The 24418-nt window shown below is 46.7% G+C and overlaps 1 protein-coding gene across 1 annotated transcript in view; it reads left to right on the forward strand.

The window, feature by feature from the left end:
- Nucleotides 1-13500: 13500 nt before the first annotated feature.
- Nucleotides 13501-24418, forward strand: part of eif2b3 (eukaryotic translation initiation factor 2B, subunit 3 gamma) — an 81865-nt gene continuing 70947 nt past the window's right edge. The window contains exons 1-2 of the mRNA XM_078407943.1: nt 13501-13774; nt 21564-21722. Of these exons, the coding sequence (XP_078264069.1) occupies nt 21575-21722 (148 nt within the window). The 5' untranslated portion in view covers nt 13501-13774; nt 21564-21574. The remainder of the gene's footprint in view (nt 13775-21563; nt 21723-24418) is intronic.

Raw genomic sequence — 24418 nt, forward strand, 5'->3', positions numbered from 1 at the left:
GGACAGGAGCTGATTTTACTCTAACAATAAATTGCACCAGCACATGACCTTTTCCCTGCCTTGTTCATTACCACATTGTTCCCAGTCATTTGTCTTTCTGAGGATGGCAACAATTTCAGAACCATTATAAAGAATTAGCCTCAAAACATTTTACATTTAATCCTCTCTTCCAATCTCTACTCCCCATAATTGCACTTCACTTATTTGGCAGTCTGCAAATCAGATACATTGGCACTAATTCACTATAAATGGACTGTAAACACTGACTTTCCATGGGAGGGAATGTAGATCAGGCAGGATAATAAAGTGACATGAATAGTTATTTCATTAAGTACCTCATTATTATTCTCTGTGGGAATATGGTGCACCAAACTTCAGTTATCTGTTTCCTGTTCTCTCTTTCAAATGAACCTCATTCCGAACCCTTCCTGTGAACTTATCCTTGTAACTTCCAATGAAAATACATGACCCAAATCTGCTTCAGACTGATTTGGAAGAGTTTTGGATACTGGGATTGTTAAAGGATTATTTGGGGGTTATAAAATGACGTGGAGGGAGCACCCATTAATTCAAAACAAGAGCCAAAATATCTTCAGAATATCTGTTCGAATGTGTATTGAACGCAGTAATCAGTTTGACATTAAAGGGACAGTTTTGCAAACAATCAGGCTGGCTACTCATATGCCCATGACTCGTTCATTCGTGTGTGAATCAGCCAAAGTGTAACATAATGGGGTATAATAATTGGCCGACAGCAAACCAGGAATCTTCATCTTGTTATTTCACACCATTGCGATTGAAATGACGGAAGCTTCCAGACCAGACGTATTTGTCACTTGGCACATCAAGCATGATCATCAGAAGCATGAAGTCTGAAGAAGGGTCTCGACCCGAAACCTCACCCATTCCTTCTCTCCAGAGATGCTGCCTGTCCGGCTGAGTTACTCCAGTTTTTTGCGTCTGCTATAGGCATATTTGTCTGTCTAACAGCAATTGGAATATTTATGTAGTCAAGAAAGTCAGCCATCGCGATGCCAATTGCTGGATTCTCTGCCTCCAGATACTGTTAGCTCATCACTATGAATTATTTTGTCCCAGCAGTACTCAGAGGAGCCTTGGCAGCTACAATATGCTCCAATTGTAAATATGTAATTCTGCAAGGTTTCTTGTCTTTGATAAAAATCTTAAAGCCTAGTAGTTAACTGTCACCGTTGAAACTGTAGTTAATCATTTATTGTGTAGGAAGGAACTGCAGAGGCTGGTTTACACCGAAGATAGACACAAAATACTGGAGTAACTCAGTGGGCCAGGCAGCATCTCTGGAGAAAAGGAATAGGTGATGTTTTGGGTCGAGGCCCTTCTATTGTTGCCTTTGTGTCTAAAACGTACATAAGCTCGAAGATAAAGAAGGGTCTCGACCCGAAACATCACCCATTCCTTCTCTCCAGATGTGCTGCCTGTCCCGGTGAGTTACATCAGCTTTTTGTGTCTACCTTCGGTTTAAACCACCATCTGCAGTTCCATCCGATCCATAAGCTCGATGTAGATTGAGTTTGTAATTTTTGTCGAGAGGGTCTCCAACAGAACATCTGTTTCTCTTGGATAAACAATGACTTTTATATCAACCAGCTTCAGCCTCCAATGACTAGGCAGGCAGTGACTAGTGGGGTACCGCAAGGCTCGCAGCTATTTACGATATATATTAATGACTTGGATGAAGGGATTAAAAGTAACATTAGCAAATGTGCTTGCATACCAAGAGGCAAGAGTCAAGAGTGTTTTATTGTCATACAGTATCCATGTTCTCCAGAGATGCTGCCTGACCCACTGAGCTACTCCAGCACTTTGCGTTCTTGGGATCATTTGTGTGTGAACTTCAATTTAACTTCACATCTTAAAGGATCGAAATTCCAAAAATGCAGCGATCTTTCAACCAAAGTATTAGCTTAGGGTTTTGCTTTTCAGTTTTTTGGAACAGGACAATCCTCACAGTCCAAGATGAGATTGCAGAAAAATGTAAAAATATGCACGTGGCATGGTAAATGAAATCGGTGTAAGCACAAGTTATTGCAAAGGACCAAGATATACTAGCAATTAAGGGGAAAAGAGAATTTATAATTCAGCAAAGAGTTTGAAGGCAAAAACAGAGCCACTGGCAGCATTAAATTCATGGCATTGAAGAGGGATGTTGTGGTTTTGGGCTCAACAACAAAGCCCCAGAAATTGTGATTTCACGAACAATGTACCTCAAAACCAAAGCAAATCGTAATAAGAGGGTTGAAGCTTTAGAATCAGTTCCTGTGCTAACCATACCCCACCCAACACCATAACTGTCTCCATGTTATTCCCAATTGCCTCCTTCATCACTAATTAAATATCTCCCTGACTGGCCACTCTCTTTTTGATGATCTCACTAATTCAACATTCCATGGGACCATTGAACGAGTCTAGCCAATTCCCAACCAAGGCACGGTGGTGCTGCAGTAGAGTTGCTGCCTTACAGCGCCAGAGACCTGGGTTCAATCCTGACTACAGGTGTTGTTTGCATGGAGTTTGAACGTTCTTCCCCCAAAGTTCTCGGGCTTTTCTCCGAGAACTTCGGTTTTCTCCAAGATCTACTGTTTCTTCCCACACCCCAAATATATGCAGGTTTGTAGGTTAATTGGCTTAGTATAAATGTAAAATTGCCCCTAGTGTGTGTGCGCAGGATATTTGCGGGGTTCGCTGATCGAGTCGGACTCGGTGGACCGAAGGGCCTGTTTCCGCGCTGCATCTCTAAACTAAACTAAACTAAACCTCCCCATCACTTATGTGCAAACCTGATTCCCAACTCATCCATGCGAGAAGATTGACTCGAATCATGTCCTTGGCTGCCAAAGCAAGAAGACTGACTGATCCCCCTCATACTGCCAACAATAGAAAAGTAGTAATTCCTTTTGCTTCCTCACTGTTAAGACACAGGTGAATTGGCCCCTGTAAATTATCCCTATTGTAGGTGGATGGCAGGGGAATTGTAAAGAGTGTTAATGTGCATGAAGCCAATAGGCTACAGGGAAATAAGTGGGGAAATAGGATTGATGGGACAGCTTTGAGATCCAGCAGAGACTTGGTGGGCTGAATGGCATTCTACATCATAAACAATATGGGAAATATATGAACGACTGATTCTAGCCATCCCTAAAATCAAGAAGAATGTCCGATCCCTTCTCTGCCCAAACTCAAGAAGACCAGTCAACCCGTCCCATGTTCCAATGGTTCAATGATACTTTATTGTCACATGTACCAAGGTAAAGAGTAATTCCTTAATTGCATAGAGTTCAGGAAAAATCTCACCATCCATAGGTACAATCATACTCAAATTGAAGAATATAAGAATAGTAAATACTGAGGCAGTACACAAGAGTCGCTGCATTTCTGGCACCATTTTTGTATGATTCAAGTCCATTCAAAATGTAAAGTCTTAACGTTGCCAGGAGGGCAATTTGTCCTGGCGGCGGCGCTGGGTTGGAGTTGCAAGGTCGGCTTGGTCAGTCCATGCTGTTGGTGTCCTCCACCACTCTGCTGCTTCGTGCCACTGCAGGCCACCTGGAGCGGCCCCTGATCTAATCTAGCCCCGGTTGTCTGATCCTTCCCTCTGTAAGCAAGAAGACCAACTAATGCCTTCTATAGAGGGTGGCACAGTGGTACTGTGGTAGAGCTGCTGCCTTACAGCACCAGGGTCCCAGGTTTGATCCTGACCATGGGTGCTGTCTGTACGGAGTTTGTACATTCTCGCTGTGACCGCATGGGTTTTCTCTGGGTGCTCCAGCTTCCTCCCACACTCCAAAGATGTGCAGGTTTGTATGTTAATTGGCTTCAGTAAGTTGTTCAGTAAGTCCCTAATGTGTAGGATAGTGCTAGTGTATGGGGTGATTGCTGGTCAGGGTGGACTCGAGGGGCTGAAGGGCCTGTTTCCACGCTGTATCTCCAAAGTCTAAAAAGTCTAAATCTCACACCACTCCTTCACCTCAATGCAGGAAAATGAACAAATCTTTCCCACCTTCTCAACACCAGCAAGCTGCCTGACTGTCCCTCCGAGCACTGCAAACGCACCCCTCCTCAAACACAAAAATGACTGGTTGAGCCCTTCCAACAGAGGAAAAGTGGCTTAAGTCGAGGCAATATTAGGAATTAAAAGCAAATTTGCAGATGACACAAAACTGGGTGGCAGTGTGAACTGTGAAGAGGATGCTATGAGGATGCAGGGTAACTTGGACAGGTTGGGTGAGTGGGTGGATGCGTGGCAGATGCAGTATAAAGTGGATAAATGTGAGGTTATCCACTTTGGTGGCAAGAACGGGAAGGCAGATTGTTATCTGAATGGTGTCGGGTTAGTAAAAGGGGAAGTACAACGAGACCTGGGTGTCCTTGTACATCAGTCACTGAAAGTAAGCATGCAGGTACAGCAGGCAGTGAAGGAAGCTGATGGCATGTTCGCCTTCATCACGAAAGGAATTGAGTATAGGAGCAAAGAGGTCCTACTGCAGTTGTACAGGGCCCTGATGAACGAAGGGCCTAATGGCCTACTCCTGCACCTATTTTCTATGTTTCTATGTTTCTATGAGACCGAACCTGGAGTAATGTGTGCAGTTTTGGTCTTTTAATTTGAGGAAGGACATTCTTGCTATTGAGGGAGTGCAGCGTAGGTTCACGAGGTTAATTCCCGGGATGGCGGGATGATGAAAGAATGGAGCGATTGGGTTTCGATTCACTGGAATTTAGAATGAGAGGGGATCTTATAGAAACATATGAAATTATTAGGAGATTGGTCACGCTTGATGCAGGAAACATGTTCCCGATGTTGGGGGAGTCCGGAATCAGGAGTCCCAGTTTAAGAATAAGGGGTAGGCTATTTAAAACTGAGATGAGGAAAAACATTTTCACACAGAGAGTTGCAAATTTGTGGAATTCTCTGCCTCAGAAGGCAGTGGAAGCCAATTCACTGGATGCATTCAAAAGAGAGTTGGATAGAGCTCTTAGGGCTAGTGGAATCAAGAGATATGGGGAGAAGGCAGGAACGGGGTACTGATTGTGGATGATCAGCCATGATCACATTGAATGGCGGTGCTGGCTCTAAGGGCTGAATGGTGTCAGGTTAGGAAAAGGGGAAGTACAACGAGACCTGGGTGTCCTTGTACATCAGTCACTGAAAGTAAGCGTGCAGGTACAGCAGGCAGTGAAGGAAGCTGATGGCATGTTGGCCTTCATCACGAAAGGAATTGAGTATAGGAGCAAAGAGGTCCTACTGCAGTTGTACAGGGCCCTGATGAGACCACACCTGGAGTAATGCACCTATTGTTCCACGTATCTATGTATTCCCACTTGGCAGATTTCTTTCTTATTCCTTGAAGACTGCCACACAGTAATGCTTAATTCATCTGGTTATTTTCTTATTCCTTGCTAAAAAGTCTTCTGTTTCTATCTACTGGGAACTACAATTGGCATTGCCAGTATTGTTATTTTTAGATAACTATAGAAACTCATACATCCATTTTTACATTCCACGTCTTTCTTAATCATTATCTTGGTTTTTAGTCAAAGAGTCAAACAAAGTGGAAACAGGCCCCTTCGGCCCGTCTTGCCCACACCGACCAATGTGCCTGATCTACACTAGTCCCACCTGCCTGCTTTTGGCACATATCCCTCTAAACCTATTCTATCCAAATGTTTCTTAAACGTTGCGCTGGTACCTGCCTCAACTACCTCCTTCAACAGCTCATTCCATACACCCATCATCTTTGTGTACAAAAAGTTACCCCTCAAGTTCGTATTAAACCTTCTCCCCCTTGTCTTAAACCTATGTCCTCTGGTTCTCCATTCCCTTACTCTGGGCAAAAGACTCTGTGTATTTACTTGATCGATTCCTCTCAAGATTTTGTACATTTCTATAAGATGATCCCTCACTCTCCTGCGCTCCAAGGAATAATATCCTAGCCTCTTCCTAGAGCTCAGGCCCTCGGGTCCTAGCAACATCTTTGCCGAGGTCTATAATGCTTCGAATTCTTAGACCTGTTGAAATATAGGGGCTTGTAGCGACCACAGAGAGTGGTCCTAAGTGTCGAACCCTCAGATTGGCCAGCAAGGTCACGTGTGGGTGCGACCGCAAGGATTGGTCCAGGGAGTGAGACCGCTGATTGGACAGCGTCGTCACGTGCGATTTTGACGCCCAAAAGAGTCAGTTGGGAGACTTCTTCGAAGTGAACAGTTAGTTTTAATGGTTGTCTGTAATCTCGTTATGTAAACTTTGTGATCGAATATTGCTGTCGCAATAAACTTCTTCAACAAAGAACGAGCCTCCAGACTCGCCATATTGGTGACCCCGACGTGATCCAGCCAATCACCTACCATGAGTGAACAAGACGCCTCGTTTTTGGCTTCTACGCCCGGCACACCGGAGCTAAGCGCGGTCAGCGTTCACCTTCCGTCGTTTTCGGCACATCAACCACAATCTTGGTTTGTCCATAGCGAAGCCCAGTTTCACTTAAGAAACATCTCGGCAGACGCGACAAAGTACTACTACCTCGTCAGCGCTCTACCGCCGGAGACGACCGCATGGGTGATGCGGTTCATCGTCAAGCTTCCCGAAGATGTCAAACTTATGCTCACGGATTGTTCTTTTAAGGACCCCGTGGCATATGCAGAAAAAGCCGATGCGCTCATGGCGTCCAAATCAAAAAGAAGCGGTTCGATCGACAAGGTCTCGACATCAGCGGCCACGCCACAGCGGCATCAAGATGGCACCGCGTCTCCCGCCAATTCTCCAAAAGCCCACCAAAAGGATCCGCACAAGCGCGGCTGGTGCTATTACCATCTACGATGGGGTGGAGAATCCCGCAACTGCCGCTCATCTTGTACCTTCTCGGGAAATGCCTCGGCCGATCGTACATAGAGGCGGTTGCAATTGGCCAGAACCGACGCCTCTACGTCCGAGATCGATTCACGGACACAGAATTTTTGGTTGACACGGGAGCCATAGTCAGTATCGTACCGCCGACCGCCCTCGAGACCAGATCGGGTAAGACAGGTCCTACCCTCATCGCGGTTAACGGCAGCCCCATCCACACGTATGGTACGCGGACAATGTCCCTGACTTTAGGCATCCGCACGTACGAATGGCCATTCATTATCACGGATGTCAGCCAGGCGATCCTAGGCGCAGATTTCCTCTGGGCCTTTTCACTAGTCCCCGATGTCCGCGGTAACGACCTTCGACCCTCCGCCAGCAGCGATGAGCCCGCCGCTCCGCCGGCCGCCACCCCGCCCAGCCCGACTGTCCAGGCCGTCAGTCCGACAGCCCCTGGGCCTCGCCGTTGCATATGGTCTCCAAAGCATCTGGGGGGTGGAGACCATGCGGCGATTACCGACGCCTCAATGCCGTCACCACGGCTGACCGCTACCCCATACAGTACCTCCAGGACTTCTCATCTGGACTGGAAGGTGCCGTGGTGTTCTCCAAGATCGATTTGGTGCGGGGCTACCACCAGATCCCTGTGCATCCGGAGGACATACCAAAAACTGCCACGATCACTCCGTTCGGGTTGTTCGAATGGTTGCGCATGCCTTTCGGTTTAAAGAACGCGGCACAGGCCTTCCAGCGACTCATGGACTGTGTTGATCGAGATTTGCCTTTTGTGTTCATTTATTTAGATGATATCCTGCTCGCCAGCCCCTCGGAGCAGGAACACCTGGCCCACTTGCGGACTGTATTCCAGCGGCTCCAAGAACACGGGCTCATCATCCCACCCTCCAAGTGTCAATTTGGCCTCCCTTCTCTCGATTTCTTAGGGCACAGAATCACCCCTGCCGGCGCCACCCCTTTGCCTGAGAAGGTGGAGGCTATCCGTGCATTCCCGCGGCCCACCACAGTGAAGGGTCTGCAAGTTCGTGGGCATGGTGAACTTCTACCATCGGTTCGTCCCAGCAGCAGCGCGGGTCATGCGCCCGCTCTTCCAGTGCCTCGCGGGTAAACCTGTACAGTTGGTATGGTCCTCGGCCGCAGAGTCGGCCTTTGCAGCAGCTAAGGAGGCTTTGGCAGACGCCACCATGCTGGTCCACCCGAGCGCCTCCGCCCCCACGGCCCTGACGGTTGACGCGTTTGACGTGGCGGTGGGAGGGGTTTTGGAACAGCAGGTCGGTGGCCTTTGGCAGCCCTTGGCGTTTTTCATCCGGCAACTGAGTTCGGCTGAGCTGAAATATAGCGCCTTTGACCGAGAGCTTCTGGCTCTCTACTTAGCTGTCCGTCACTTTCGGTATTTCCTAGAAGGCCGCCCATTTGTGGCCTTTACGGACCATAAACCGTTAACTTTTGCGTTTTCCAAATTGTCCGACCCATGGTCGGCCCGCCAGCAGCGGCACCTGACTGCCATCTCTGAGTTTACCACCGATGTCCGTCAGGTCGCGGGTAAGCTTAATGCCGTTGCTGACGCCCTGTCTCGGCCTGCTGTTTCCCCCATTTCAGTGGTAGACTGCGAGGTGGATCCCCAGGAGCTTGGGAAGGCACAGCTCCTGGCGGACACCGCCTCGGCATACCAGTCCGCCACTTCAGGGTTGAAGTTGGCCCAGGTGGCCTACGGGCCGGCGGGCACAAAAGTCTGGTGTGATGTTTCCCTTCCCCGTCCCAGGCCGGCGGTGCCGCCCTCCCTTCAGCGCCGGGTGTTTGATGCCATTCACGGGCTGGCGCACCCGTCCATCCGCTCCACCTCTGCCTTAGTAGCCGCTAGGTTTGTGTGGCATGGCCTGCGAAAGCAGGTAGCTGCTTGGGCCCGTTCCTGCGTTCCCTGCCAGACCGCTAAAGTCCAATGCCATGTCCAGCCCCCGGTACAAGAGTTTGCGGTCCCAGCAGTCCATTTTTTCCATATTCACGTGGATTTAGTCGGACCTTTGCCTTCCTCCCGGGGCTACACCCATCTGCTCACGGTGGTGGATCGGTTCACCCGGTGGCCGGAGGCTTTCCCATTGTCAGATACCTCCGCTGCCTCTTGTGCCAGGGCCCTGGCCCTCCATTGGGTGGCCCGTTTCGGGGTCCCGTCTGTTATTACCACCGACAGGGGGCCACAGTTCACCTCTACCCTCTGGGCCACGCTAGCAGAGCTGTACAACTCCTGGTTGCAACACACCATGGCGTACCACTCTCAGGCTAATGGGCTCATGGAGAGGTTCCACAGACAACTCAAGGCGGCCCTCAGTGCGAGGCTGGAGGGCCCGGACTGGGTAGACCAACTTCCCTGGGTCCTTTTGGGCATCCGGTCCGCTCCTAAGCATGATCTCGGTGCTTCGTCCGCGGAACTAGTATATGGCTCGCCACTTCGAGTACCCGGAGATTTGCTTCCGGAGTCCTCTGGTCAACTGCCTCCAGTTCCGTCAGTTTTAGCAGCTCTCCGGGCACGCGTGGGTTCCCTGGCTCCGGTTCCGACTTCGCGTCATGGGTGTCTCATGGTGCATGAACCGCCTGCCTTGAAGGACTGTGAGTTTGTATTTCTGCGTAGGAATGCCCATCGTTCCCCGTTGCAGAGGGTCTATGAAGGGCCGTTCCGGGTTTTGCGTAAAGGGACGGTCACCTTCACCTTAGACGTGGGCGGCAGGAGTGAGCTCGTCTCGGTGTCCCGGCTTAAACCTGCGCACTTGGATCCGGACAGCCCTGTCCTGGTCGGCCAACCGCCTCGGCGAGGCCGTCCTCCTGCAGTTCCACCCAGTCCAGGACCCCCCGCTCCTGCAGTTCCACCCGGTCCAGGACCCCCCGCTCCTGTGGTTCCGGCTGCCCCTCTCCTTACTCGGTCTGGTCGTGAAATCCGGCTCCCTGCTAGGTTCCGTACCTCGGGTTCTGGGGGGGGTCATGTAGCAACCATAGAGAGTGGTCCTAGGTGTCGAACCCTCAGATTGGCCAGCAAGGTCACGTGTGGGTGCGACCGCAAGGATTGGTCCAGGGAGTGAGACCGCTGATTGGACAGCGTCATCACGTGCGGTTTTGGCGCCCAAAAGAGTCGGTTGGGAGACTTCTTCGAAGTGAACAGTTAGTTTTAATGGTTGTCTGTAATCTCATTATGTAAACTTTGTGATCGAATATTGCTGTCGCAATAAACTTCTTCAACAAAGAACGAGCCTCCAGACTCGCCATAGGCTCTTCTTTAAATTCAATGCATCTTTCATTTTTTGCCTGTCAGCCTTCGATGAAGAAACAAAGAACTGTGGATGCTGGTTAATACACAAAAGGACACAAAGTTCTGGAATAATTCAGCAGGTCAAGCTGCATCTCTGGATATAGACACAAAATGCCTGGAGTAACTTAGTGGGACAGGCAGCATCTTTGGATAGAAGGAATGGGTGATGTTTCAGGTCCAGACCCTTCTTCAGACCTGGAAATATGTTCTCCAGTAATGCTGAGTCACTCCAGCACTGTGTCCTTTTGGGAGTCTTGGATGAACCATTTTTTCTCATAAGTTTTTGTGCCCAGAGGAATGTATTTGTTCTGCGATGTAATGATAATTTCTTTAAATACGTCCATCAGCATACCTTTCAAATTATTACCCCGATGAACCATTAGTCTGTTTTCATGCCTTCATATTTCCTTAGTTTGAAGTCATTTTGGACAACTGAGTCATCGCCAACTCTCAGAGCAATTCCATTCCCTGCTAATTTTCCCTGTTACCCATCTTTCCAACAATTTTGCCGACTCTCCCCAGATTCTACAGTTAGCCATACTTTGGAACAATTTCTACTCACCCACATGCCTTTGGGATGTGGAAGGCAAATAGAACACCCTTGCATAATCCATTTGGTTACAAAGGGAATGTACAAATTCCACACAGACTAGTGCTGGAGGTCAAAGTTGCATCTGTGTTGCCTGAGATGTGAGGCAGCCACTCTGAGTTGTGACACAGAGATATCCTAGTTTCCTCGATTTAGAGTTAAGACTCTAGTTTTAGATTGAACCACACCGGGTCCTCGTTATCTGCGGACTGTTTGCTGATCCAAGTGGGGCAATTGAGGTTTTTTTCGTAGTAAACATTCCCAGTACAACACCTCTTCAAGAGTCCTCTCTTCTTGTGAATGTGAATCCTGTTTGTCTGACAACTCACATCAATGGTTAGTATGGAGCCAATGACTGGAGAGTGGGCTGGTCACCCATTCCTTCTCTCCAGAGATGCTGCCTGTCCCACTGAGCTACTTCAGCATTTTGTGTCTATCTTCGGGGTAAACTAACATCTGCTGTTCCTTCCTACACTAACTACCTTCTGTTGTGGATAGTGGGCAAAGACTGACGCTAGTTAGTTTCTTCCTTACAGTATAAGGCTGCAGTAAATCAAAAGCAAACTGCTTTGACAAGCTGCAATTTACAAGGTGAAATGCATAGAAATTGTAATATCATTGGTGGGATTGATCACTGCATGTGGTTGCTGCCTTAGTGTCACTGCCAGGGCCTCACAGGTATCTGCATTAAATTTTAAAAAAAGGAGTGTATCTACCCCTATCCATTGCATGTATTGAAGACCTGGTATATTTTCGGGATCAATGTAATCTGTAGAACAGGAAAGTGAATAATCTGCTCTTTGATCTTGCGACTGTTGAGAGCACAATTGTTATTCTGGCACAATTTGTTCAGATTATCAATCTCCCTCCTGTACTCCGACTCTGTTATTCTTCCAACAATGGTGGTATTGTGTAAATTTAAAGGTGGCATAGGAACTGTGTCTGGCTACACAGTCATAGGTATGAGAGAGAGTTGAGCAGGGGACTGAGCCCACAGCCTTGAGGCGCTCCTGTATTGATTGTTATTGAGGAGGAAGCATTGTTGCCAATTCGTACTGATTGTAGTCTGCCAATGAGCAAGACAAGAATCCAGTTGCATAGGGACAAGCAAAGACCCAACTCTCTAAGTTGAATGATCGATTTTGAGGGGTTGATGGTGTTGTTGTCGATGAACAACCACCTGATGTCAGTGGTCTTATTGTCCAAGTAGTCCAATTCAGAGTGGAGACGCAGTGAGACAGCAGCCCCTGTTGATCTGTTATGATGGTAGTGAATTATGAGTTCAGGTCCTTACTAAGGCAGGAGTTGATATGCGTCATAACTAATCTCTCACAGTACTTGATCACCACAGACGTCAGTGCCACTGGTCGATGGTCAGTGAGGCATGTTAACTTATTCTTTGTGTACACTGTGGATGTCCTTTTAAAGCAGGTGGGGACCTCAAGCAGTAGTGAGATGGTGAAGATGTCCGCACATATTCCAGCCAGATAATCCACAAAGGTATTAAGAATGCAGCCAGGTACACTAGTGGGGCTGGACATTTACTGAAGGTTAACCTTCCTGAAGGATCTTCTGATGTTGGCCTCAGTGACTGAGATTATAATGTCATCGGCAGCTGTGAGGACCCGAGAATTTACATCAATGTTCTCCCTTTCTGTGAGCACAGAAAGCTTTGAACGTCCAGTATTGCCTCGCTGTCGTTTGAGCCACTACTTGGTTTCTCCTTAAATGATGTAACGGCTTACAAGCCTTGTCACAGCTGTCAAATGTCTGGCTGATCCTCCAGTTTAGACTGAGAGCGTCTTTACGCTTTCTCGATGGCCTTATTGAGATTATACTTTGAATATGACTCTGTATCACCAGATTTGAACCCCCAAGATCTGGTCCTCAATAGATTGGGGACCTCCTGATTCATCCAAGGCTCCTGGTTAGGACATTGGTGGGAACACACACAGCCACACATTTCCTTATGAAGTAACAACTGTGTCCATTTGCCGAGTCCTCGAACACCATCCAGTCTACCAACTCCAAACTGTCCAAACTCCTCCAATTCCCTGACCAGCTCTGTGCAATGTTTACCACTGGAGCTGCATTCTTCAGTTGTTGGCTAGGCGCAGATTGAAATATAAAAATGTTGCACGCAGCTATCGCAAATGTTAGGGTGACAAATTGAATTTTGGCCTTAATTACTAGAGGTGTAAATGAATGAGAAGTAACTTTATTGAAGCATATCAGATTCTGAAGGGGGATTAACAGGATAGATGCAGAGATGATTTTCTCTCAGTGGTGGTATCTAGAACTGAGAAGCATAGTTTTAGATTACCAGATTGTCCACTTTACATGGAAATGAGGAGGACTATCTTCTGTCAGAGGGCCATGACTCTGAAATTCTTTCCCCTGGAGAACTGAAGAGCCCATGCAAGGTGGAGAGTGGCAGACATTTAAACACCAAGAGAGTCAAGGAATGTGAATAGTGTGTAAAAAAAGTGGCGTTACGGTCAAGATTGGATCATCCATGGTCTTCTCGAATGATGGAACATGCTTGAGGGCGGCAATTAGCCCACTGCTGCTCCTGTTTCTGAGGGTCTTTCAAATAAAATGAGTCTAAAGGATCCACGGACATCCTTAACTCATGTTATATATTTAACCTATTTACCTAGTGGCAGTGCCCTGATCATTGCGTTTGTTGTGCGAACTGTTTTCAGGTTGTGAAAGTGAGCACATTGTCCTCCAGCTGCCCTGATCAGTTGCAACAGGGCCGTTGGAGACCCGGAACTGTAGACCGAAGGCGCAACGGACCCGATTCATCCGGACACCAAGCGCACATGTTGTGTCCGCGCCTCTATTAACTCCCCGGGTCCAGTCAAACAGAGAAACTGTCCAGCCTGCTGCCGGCGTTGAACTTTATGCACCAAGTCCACCCTGCTTTTTTCTTTAACAACATCGGCGGAGGCTGCTGTGCTCCGCCGGCTGAGCCCGCGATAAAAAGGTAAACGAGAGGAGAGCGGCCTGGGCCTGAAGCCGGGGAGCGTGAGCCCAGGACTGTGTCCAGACCGGGGGACAGGGAGCCGGGGGTCCAGGGGAGAGGAGAGAGGGGTCCAGGGGAGAGGGGTCGAGGGGATTGGGGTGCAGGAGAGGGGTCCAGGGGAGAAGGGACTGGGTGGAGAGGAGACCAGGGGACTGGGGGAGAGGGGCCCAGAGGAGAGGGGACCAGGGTCCAGGGGAATGGGCTCCAGGGGAGTGGGAACCAGGGTCCAGGGGAGAGGGGACTGGGGTCCAGGGGAAAGGAGACCAGGGGAGAGAGGACTGGGGTCCAGGGCAGAGGGGACCAGGGGACTGGGGTCCAGGGGAGAGGGGACCAGGGGAGAGAGGACTGGGGTCCAGGGGAGAGGGGACCAGGGGAGAGAGGACTGGGGTCCAGGGGAGAGAGGACTGGGGACCAGGGGAGAGAGGACTGGGGACCAGGGGAGAGGGGACTGGGGTCCAGGGGAGAGAGGACTGGGGTCCAGGGGAGAGGGGACTGGGGTCCAGGGGAGAGAGGACTGGGGTCCAGGGGAGAGGGGACTGGAGTCCAGGGGAGAGGGGACTGGGTCCAGGGGAGAAAGACATTGAGGCCCAGGGGAGAGAGGACTGGGGTCCAGGGGAGTGGGAACCCGGGTCCAGGGGAGAGGGGACTGGGGTCCAGGGGAGAGAGGACTGGGGTCCAGGGGAGAGGGGACTGGGGTCCAGGGGAGAGGGGACTGGGGTCCAGGGGAGAGAGGACTGGGGTCCAGGGGAGAGGGGACTAGGGTCCAGGGGAGAGGGGACTGGGGTCCAGGGGAGAGGGGACTGGGGTCCAGGGGAGAGAGGACTGGGGTCCAGGGGAGAAAGACATTGAGGCCCAGGGGAGAAGGTACTGGGTTTGCATCGGTGTCGGCTCTGATTTGTTTTGTACCTTTTCATTCTTTTAGTTTCCCTCTCCCCTGAATCTCAGTCTGAAGAAAAGTCTTCACCCAAAACGTCTCCAGAGATGCTGTCTGACCCACTGAGTTACTCCAGCATTTTGTGTCTATGAGAGGTGAAGGATGACAGGCAGGTGGAGCTGGGAGGAGGTTGCAGTTGAGACACAGGCAACTGGGTAATAAGGGGAAGGTGCATGGATTTGCAAATGCTGGTATTTTGAGCAAAACAACAAACTCAAATCTAGACACGAGGGACTGCAGATGCTGGTTTACCAAAAAAAAAAAAAAGTGCTGGAGAGTATATCAGACAAAGAGTATATCAGTGGGTCAGACAGCATCTCTGGGGAACATGGATAGGTGACATTATGGGTCAGGATCCTTCTTCACTAATTGTAGTAGGGGGGAGAAAGCTGGAAGAGAGGTGAGGGTGGGTGTGACTGGGTAACGGAATTTCGTCCAAAAGACTTGTTTTTTTGGATGACAATAAAGGTTATTCTGATTCTGATTCTGATAAAGTCTGACAAGTGATAGATTGATCAAGGTTTGAGTTTAGCTTATTGTCACGTGTACTGTGGTAAAGTGAAAAGCTTTTGCTGCGCACTAACCAGTCAGCGAAAAGAGAATACATGATTACAATTGAGCTGTCCCCAGTGTACAGATACATGATAAAGAGAATAACGTGAGACGTTTAGTGCAAGGTAAAGTTTGATCAAAGACGGTCCAAGGGTCTCCAATGGGGTAGATAGTACCTCAGGGCTGCTCTCTTGTTGTTGGTTGGATGGTTCAGTTGCCTGTTAACAGCTGGGAAGAAACTATCCCTGAATCTGGAGGTGTGCTTTTTCACACTTCTATACCATTTGCCCATGGGAGAGGGGAGGTGGGAGTGGCTGGGGTGCGACTCATCCTTGATTATTTTATTCACAAAATGCTGGAGTAACTCAGCAGGTCAGGCAGCGTCTCGGGAGAGAAGGAATGGGTGACGTTTCGGGTCGAGACCCTTCAGTCTGAAGAAGGGTCTCGACCCGAAACGTCACCCATTCCTTCTCTCCTGAGATGCTGCCTGACCTGCTGAGTTACTCCAGCATTTTGTGAATAAATCGATTTGTACCAGCACTTGCAGTTATTTTCTTATATATCATCGTTGATTATGTTGCGGGTCTTGCTGAGGCAGCGTGAGGTGCAAATAGAGTTAAAGGAAGGGACGTTGGTTTGTGTGATGGTCTGGGCTGCGTCCACATTTCTTTGCAATTTCTTGCGGTCTTGGATGGAGCTGTTCTCAAACCATGCTGCGATACCATGCTAATCCTACACGGGAGGGTTTAGACTAGATTGGCAGGGGGGTGGGATCTCGTACAGGACTGGCACATGAGAGGCTAGAACTCGGTATAGTGGGTGGTGAGGGGAAGGTTAGTGGACAGAATAGGCAGGTGAAAGGCGAAGAGCGAGGAAGGCAGGTTGGTTTAAACTACGCGTATTTTAATGCAAGGGGCCTGAAGGGTAAGGCATATGAGCTTAAGGCATGGATAGGTACGAGCGACTGGGACGTAGCCATGACTGAAACCTGGCTAAGGGAGGGGCAGGGGTGGCAGCTCAATGTTCTGGAGAATGGGAGTTTCAGGAGAGACGGGGGGTAAGGGAAAAAGAGGAGGGGGGGGGGGTTGCATTGTTGGTTAAGGAGTATGTCACGGCAATGGTTAGAGATGACATTACGGACGATTCGTCTAGTGAGACTATATGGGTGGAGCTGAGGAACAAGAAAGGGATAATCACCTTGTTGGGGGTGTACTACAGACCCCCGAATAGTGAACGGGAATTAGAAGAACAAATATGCCAGGAGATTGTAGACATCTGCAGGTCAAATAAGGTTGTTGTAGTAGGGGATTTTGACTTTCCCAATATTGACTGGGGAAAATCATAGTGAGAAGGGTTTAAAATGGGGTGCAATTCCTCAAAAGTGTTCAGGAGCGTTTTCTTAAGCAGTATGTAGAGGCCCCCACATGTGAGAGGGCAACTCTAGTATTGGGAAATTGGGAAGGGCAAGTTAATGAAGTGTTTGTGGAGGAGCCCTTTGGGACCAGTGACCACAGTTCGATTAGGTTTAAGATAGTTATGGATAGGGTCGGAGAGGGTCCACGTGTTAAAATGCTCAACTGGGCTAAGGCCAACTTTGAGAGTATGAGAGAATGTCTCGCTCAAGTTGACTGGAGCAGGTTATTTGATTGGATAGGAACATCAGCCAAGTAAAATGTTTTTAAAAGTGTGCTGACAAAAGCTCAGGATATGTACGTCCCCATTTGGAGTGAAGGGCAAAGCAGGCAAATGTAAGGAAGCTAGGCTGACGAGGGAAATTGAGGCATTGGTCAAAAACAAGAAGGACGCATGGGACAGGTATAGGCAGCTGGGATCAAGTGCATCCCTGGAGCAGTTTCGGGAACTGAGTAAACTGAAAAAGGAGATCAGAAGGGCAAAAAGGGGCCAGGAGATAGCTCTGGTGGGTAGTATTAAGGACAATCCAAAAAGATTTTATAAATACACAAGGGGGAAAAGGGTAACTAGAGAGACTGTGGGAGTCTCTAATCAAAGCTGTCATCTCTGTGTGGAGCCATAGGAGATCGGCAAGATCCTCAATTAGTATTTCTCCTCTGTATTTACCGAGGAGAAAGGCAGTAGGACGGAGGAACTTGGGGCAGTCAATGGAAGTGTCTTGAGTGCAGTCAGGGTTACTGTCGAAGAAGTACTGAAAGTGCTATCGTGTATTCAACGTAGACAAATCTCCAGGGCCTGATCAGATATATCTGAGGACATTGTGGGAAACGAGAGGAAATTGCGGGAGCCCTGGTTGAAATTTACGAGTCGTCCTTAAAGGAGAGGTGCCGGAAGACTGGAGGGTGGCAAATGTTGTGCCTCTTTTCAAGAAGGGCTGCAGGGAAAATGCTGGGAACTATAGGGCGGTGAGCTTATCATCTGTAGTTGGAAAGTTACTAGAGAGTATTCTGAGGGATAGGTTATACAGGCATTTGGATGGGCAAGGGCTGATTAGGGATAGTCAGCATGGTTTTGTACGTGGGAGGACGTGTCTCACAAATCTGATTGATTTTTTTAAAGACGTGACCAAAAAGGTCGATGCGGGCAGACCTGTAGATGTTGTATACATGGATTTCAGTAAGGCATTTGACAAGGTTCCGCATCGTAGGCTGCTCTGGAAGGTTAGATCGCATGAGTTCCAAGGAGAGATAGCTGAATGGATAGCAAATTGTCTCCATGGAAGGAAGCAAAGGGTGATGGTGGAAGGTTGCTTCTCAGACTGGAGGCCTGGTGAGCTTCAGGGTTCAGTGCTGGGCCCGTTACTGTTGTCATCTACATCATTGATTTGGATGAGAATATACAGGACAAGATTAGCAAGTTTGCTGATGATACAAAAGTGAGTGGTTTTGCAGATAGTGAAGATGGTTGTGAAAGATTGCAGCAGGATCTGGATCGATTGGCCAGGTGGGCTGAGGAATGGTTGATGGAATTTAATACAGAAAAGTGTGAGGTGTTGCATTTTGAGACGTCTAACAAGGGCAGGACCTAAACAGTAAATGATAGGTCTCTGGGGACTGTTGTAGAGCAGAGTGATCTAGGAGTGCAGGTGCATGGTTCCTTGAAGGTCGAGTTGCAGGTAGATAAGGTGGTCCAAAAGGCTTTTGGCACATTGGCCTTCATCAGTGAGAATATTGAGTAGAGAAATTGTGAAGTCATGTTGCAGTTGTATAAGACGTTGGTGAGACTGTATTTAGAATATTGTGTTCAGTTCTGGGCACCATGTTATAGGAAAGATATTGTCAAGCTTGAAAGGGTTCAGAAACGATTTACGAGGATGTTGCCAGGTCTAGAGGGTGTGAGCTGTAGGGAGAGGTTGAGTAGGCTGGGTCTCTATTCCTTGGAGCGCAGGATGAGGGATGATCTTATAGAGGTGTACAAAATTGTGAGAGGAATAGATTGGGTAGATGCACAGAGTCTCTTACCCAGAGTAGGGGAATCGAGGACCAGAGGACATAGGTTCAAGGTGGAAAAGATTTAATGGGAATCCGAGGGGTAACTTTTTCACACAGAGGGTGGTGGGTGTATGGAACAAGCTGCCAGAGGAGGTAGTTGAGGCTGGGACTATCCCATCGTTTAAGAAACAGTTAGACAAGTGCATGGATCGGACAGGTTTGGAGAGATATGGACCAAGCGCAGGCAAGTGGGACTAGTGTGGCTGGGACATTGTTGGCCAGTGTGGGCAAGTTGGGCTGAAGGGTCTGTTTCCACACTTTATCACTATGACTTCCAATAAAATGCTTTCTCTGGTGCATCTGTAGAAATTGGTGAGAATTGTTGGGGACATGCTGAACTTTCAATGTCCTTCTAAGGAAGTAATGGCGTTAGTGTGCTTTCTTGACCATTGCTTCAATATGGGTGGTCCAGGACAAGTTGTTGGTGATATTTACTCCAAGGAATTTGAAGCTTTCAACCATCACATCTTCAGCACCGTGAATACAAATTGGGCTATGTGTAGGACTTCACTTCCTGAAGTCTATCACTATCTCCTTTGCCTTGCTGACATTGAGAGAAAGGTTGGTGTCTCGACACCAGGTCACGAGTTTCTCAATCTCCTGTACTCCATCTCATCATTATTTGATGTTCGACCCACAATGGTGTTGTCATCTGCAAATTTTTTAATTGAATTGGATTTGTACTTGGCTGCATGGAGTTTGGATTTGGCAAATGGATGGACAAAGGGCAGAGATGAAAAGACAAAAAGTGTCTGGAAGAAGCATGAAAATTGAAGAATTTAATGTTCATGCCTTTGAGTTCCAAGTTATCCAAGTGGAATATCAGGCACTGTTTGTCCAGTTTGCGTGTTGCCTCGCGTGAAGCCCAGGAGAGTTAGGTCAGTCGGGGAATAGGAAGGGGAGTGAAAATGATTAGCAACTGGGAGATCCAGCAGGCCTTGGCGGACTGAGCGCGAGTGTTTGACGAAACAGTTTCCTAGTGTATGCTTGGTCTCTTTAAATAAGAACCAAATAAAATAGAGGAGGTGGATGTGAACCTCTGTTTCATTTGAAAGGGCTGCTGTGGACCCCGCATAGATATCAGGGAGGTGGAACAGGGACATCTCCTGCGGTTGCAGGGCACAATATCTGGGGAGAGAGTGGTTTGGGTGGGAAGGGACGAGTGAACCAATTAACAATTAAAAAAGCAGATGTATTCAAGTGGGTAGTGCGATGAATGTGTAAACAGCTGCTGGCGGTGATTTGGTGAGGATGTGGAGGCTAATGTTGTGGGATTCTGATACCTAGAGAAGGTAATAATGGGAAGCTTTAAGGGACAGATGAAGAGTCCCTGCCCAAGATGCCGACCATTCCTTACCTCGCACATTTGCTGCTGTACCCAGAGTTCCTCCAGCAGCCTGCATTTTTTGTTCCAGATTCCAGCATTTGCTGTCTCTCGTGTCCCTGTACCTGGTCTGATCAGAGCATCGATTGTTGAGCAAACATTTCCAATAAAATAGGGCAAGAAATTTTGATGTACAAAGAACCTTTGGTATAATGGAAGCTCTTGCAGCTTCTGTCAATTTGTCACATTTTATTCTGTGTGATACTGGACAAAGTGCTATTGCTGGAGAATTATTTTGAATTTGGAGTTCAAATTTCTGTTGTGGATCATGAACACCAGCAATAATTTTCATAACTTTCACATACTTTTCACAAAGAAATAATTCCCGAGAAGCTTTGCTGGGGCAAAAATAACAACAACATGATGTTAAATCTTCATAAACAGAAAAGGCAAAGAATGAGGATTGTCAGGGAGAATTCAAGGTAGCATTGACTGAGGCATAATTGGAATCTAAAGGAACAAATGGACACATGAAAGGCCTGATTTGGCAGGACTGGTCACTGGAATTAAAATAGAAATGTAATATGGGGGAAAGTTGCATTATTGGGGGCATGGCAAAGTCACATTTGCATTAGAAAATAACAATTGTAATGAGATGGAAAAAGAGCAGAAGTGGAGAAGTGCAGAGGAAGTTTTAGCATGTTCGAAGGTTAACGTGGGACTTGAATGAGTTTGGGCAAGATTGTGATTTGAGGGTAGAGAATGTGTGAGATGGAAGGAAGGTATTTTGGCAATGGCTACCTTATTTGGCACATGATCAAAGTCACTTGCTTACTCCATTATTACACTTTAGTTACTGTTATTGAGCTTTAGTATTGTCTTTTGCACTCTTTCAATTTGCAATCTGTGTACCATTCTGTTTACATTTGTCAAAATATGTATTACAATAGACAATAGACAATAGACAATAGGTGCAGGAGTAGGCCATTCAGCCCTTCGAGCCAGCACCGCCATTCAATGCGATCATGGCTGATCACTATCAATCAGTACCCCGTTCCTGCCTTCTCCCCATACCCCCTCACTCCGCTATCCTTAAGAGCTCTATCCAGTATCTATCATCATGTATATGGGCATCCAATTCACTTCATGTGAACAAGGAATTTCATTGCACCCAAGTATTTATGACAGTAAATTAATCTGAATCATTTTTTGAGGTGGGAGTAAGCTATTTTAGCAAAGGTTAATTTATGTTTTAAAGCTCAGCAATAGGTTGAACAGACTATCAAGGTTGTTTTAAAGATTGATTAAGTGTGTGTGATTTGCTGCAGGAATTGGATTGTCAGAAACATCCTCATTTGCATCGTTAAGATGACTCCTAATATCAGATGGAATGGGCCTGTACGTTGATAGTTGACATGCATAGTTCATCAAATGCTAATGTATGCATTGTCCAAATATATCTTTTATGTTTTATAGAAAACCATAAGATGGAGTTCCAGGCTGTGTTGATGGCTGCTGCTGGGGGCTCCCGCATGATGGACCTCACCTCCAGTATCTCAAAGCCCATTCTCCCAGTTGGAAACAAACCACTGATATGGTATCCTCTAAACCTTTTGGAACGACTTGGGTTTGAAGGTAGGATTGCTGCAGCAAAAGAATTGTGGAGATTGGCCAACGATATGTTAACAAATATTAATTGAAGTTGTCTTAAAGCTGGCAATAACAGATTTTCTGAGACTTCCCTTGGATTTTGGTGTGTTGATGTTTCTATGAAGCAGACCGGTAACGTTGGGACTGGATTTTTAATGGCTAAAATAGCCAAGTATTACTCCTTTCCTGAAAATGACAATTTTATACCTGGAATATCAGCTTCCTTAGATAGACACAAAAAGCTGGAGTAACTCAACGGGTCAGGCAGCATCTCTGGAAAAAAGGAATAGGTGGCGTTTCGGGTTGAGACCCGAAGAAGAGTCTGGATCCAGAGGTGCTGACCAGCCTGACCTGCTGAGTTACTCCAGCTTTTTGTGTCTACTTTCAGTGTCAAGATTCCCATCCATAATATATAGGTGACTCCTACATTACGACGGGGAAGGAGGGGAGGATTGCTTTCCTATGAATCGGTCCTATCATGATCTTCCATAACACGAAGCACATCTGCACATGTGGTCAAAAATACCAGGCTTAGGAAAATGTTTTTAGTAATTAACCTTTTTAACCATAAATTCCGTCATAGCGTAAATTTTGGGGAGTTTAAATTGTACAAGGACATACTTCCATTGGCCGAGGACTGCAATCTGGTATAAAATGCTACGCTTTCGGATTAAAGATTTTATAGCAGAGGTTATCTTTACCATTAAAACCTCCATCTTGGAGGTTGGAGCCATCCAGCAATGGCTTAGCTTGAAAGAAAGTTTCCAGTAGTAGTTGTTTCTTTGTGACATTCTATTGGGTTTTGTGTGAGTCACGTTGTGATATTATTTGCACGCTACTCACAAGCCCACAGCTAAGTTGTCCTCCATCTTGACAGCATTTGCTGACCTGGAAAGGCTTAATTATTACAGTTCCTACACTGCCATGAGATGGCGCTGCATCTTGTATAACTCTCACCAGGTGTTATTTTTATGAGCGGTATTTTGATGGGTATAACTAGCAAAAAGTAAAGAGCAACAGGTAAATTCTTGTTGGTCAAAAAGAAAAGTAACCTTTAAGCACTGGGAAACAGGATTCTAACAATCAAAGAGATGTAATAAATTCAGGCAAAATCATGGTAATGCACTTTAATTTTTCTTTGATCCTTTGATAAAACTGCAGAAATAAATTTTGGAAATTAAAAAAATTGTACATCAATCATTTGAGATGGCCTTTAAATATTAGTGCATTCCTATTTATGAAGAGGAAGACACCCCTGAGGACATCTAGATCAGAAATTTACCAGTACTTTTTGTAATCTTGTAAGCCAGGAGTTCATGATGACATGGGTTTCATTTTTAAGAAACAAGTTATATTTGTTGTTGCTGGGAGAAACTGAATATCATGGAGTGTGTCTGTGGTGGGGGGTGGGGAATGATCTTATAAATCTTTGTAGATTTTGCTAACACTGAATTTTAATATATACTGGACCAAGTGGACCTGTTGGGCCCAAATCTCTCCTGCATTGGTGCAGCACCCTCTCCCATCCCCACTCCCCCCCCCCCCCCCCCCCACCTCCCTCCCTCCCTCCTCCCTCCCTAGGAGATAGTTAAACTTTAAAATGTGAATAACATTAGAAATATAACACCAATTTCAATGAAACTACTTGCATTGCCATTAAATCGACGACGGTGAGTAAGGTGGGCCTAAAATTGTCAAGCTATCGTGTACCGTTTTGGCTGTAGTTCAGTCACAAATAAACAAACAAACGAAAGTTTTAGTATATAGATGTTAGAACTTGGACAACACTGCAAAATGTTGCTGAAAAAATGTTAATAATAATAATGAGATTGATTAACTGAATAGTACTACATGCTATTTGTAAGTGATTTTCGACTGAGGCTATTTTCAAACTGAAGACATTCCTCTTTATCAAAGTCACATGTAACATTTCACATGTTTGTGACAAATATTTTCCAAAAAAACAAATTTTGTCTAGAATTGCATTTTTTTGGAAGGTCAAAATGACCTTCACGAAAGAACTGGGTTAGGTCTGATTTAATACATCCTTTCACAAAATTTCCTTTGAGAGGATGATCTCTTCATTTCAGCATCATAAATCTCCATGAAATTTCTCTGCTCTGGGCTTGGAATACAGGAGCATTATTCATTTTTATAGTGAACCAATTTTCTTTTGGAGAACGAAAGCTTTTAAAAAATATTTACAAGCAGATCACTCTCAAGGCTAATGATGCTTTTCAAAGTATTTTGACTGGTTTCTGACAAAATTCAGAAAATTAGACAGTCAGTGCCTCCATATCAGCTTCAGGATGCGTGTCGTCCTTGTGTCCACGTAAAACCAATTCAAATGCCATGACACAATTTTGTGTGATCAGCCATAAAAACCTGGAGGACATTATACAACATCTGAAATCCTCCTCCTGCTGCCTTGATATTCTGCCAACAGGCTTTTTCAAAAATGTTTCAAATTATTTGGCCTCAGATCTTCTACAAATTGTAAACACGTCTCTTCTCTCGGGTGTCTTCCCACAGGCCCTGAAAACTGCACTCGTCAAGCCAGTCTTGAAAAAGAACAATCCAGACACGTCACTAATGAGCAATTATAGGCCCACATCAAACCTTCCATTTTTAAGTAAAATTATTGAAAAAGCTGTTTTTCAACAGCTTAACAACTTCTTGTC

Source organism: Rhinoraja longicauda, chromosome 11, assembly GCF_053455715.1.
Source record: "Rhinoraja longicauda isolate Sanriku21f chromosome 11, sRhiLon1.1, whole genome shotgun sequence".
Taxonomy (NCBI): domain Eukaryota; kingdom Metazoa; phylum Chordata; class Chondrichthyes; order Rajiformes; family Arhynchobatidae; genus Rhinoraja; species Rhinoraja longicauda.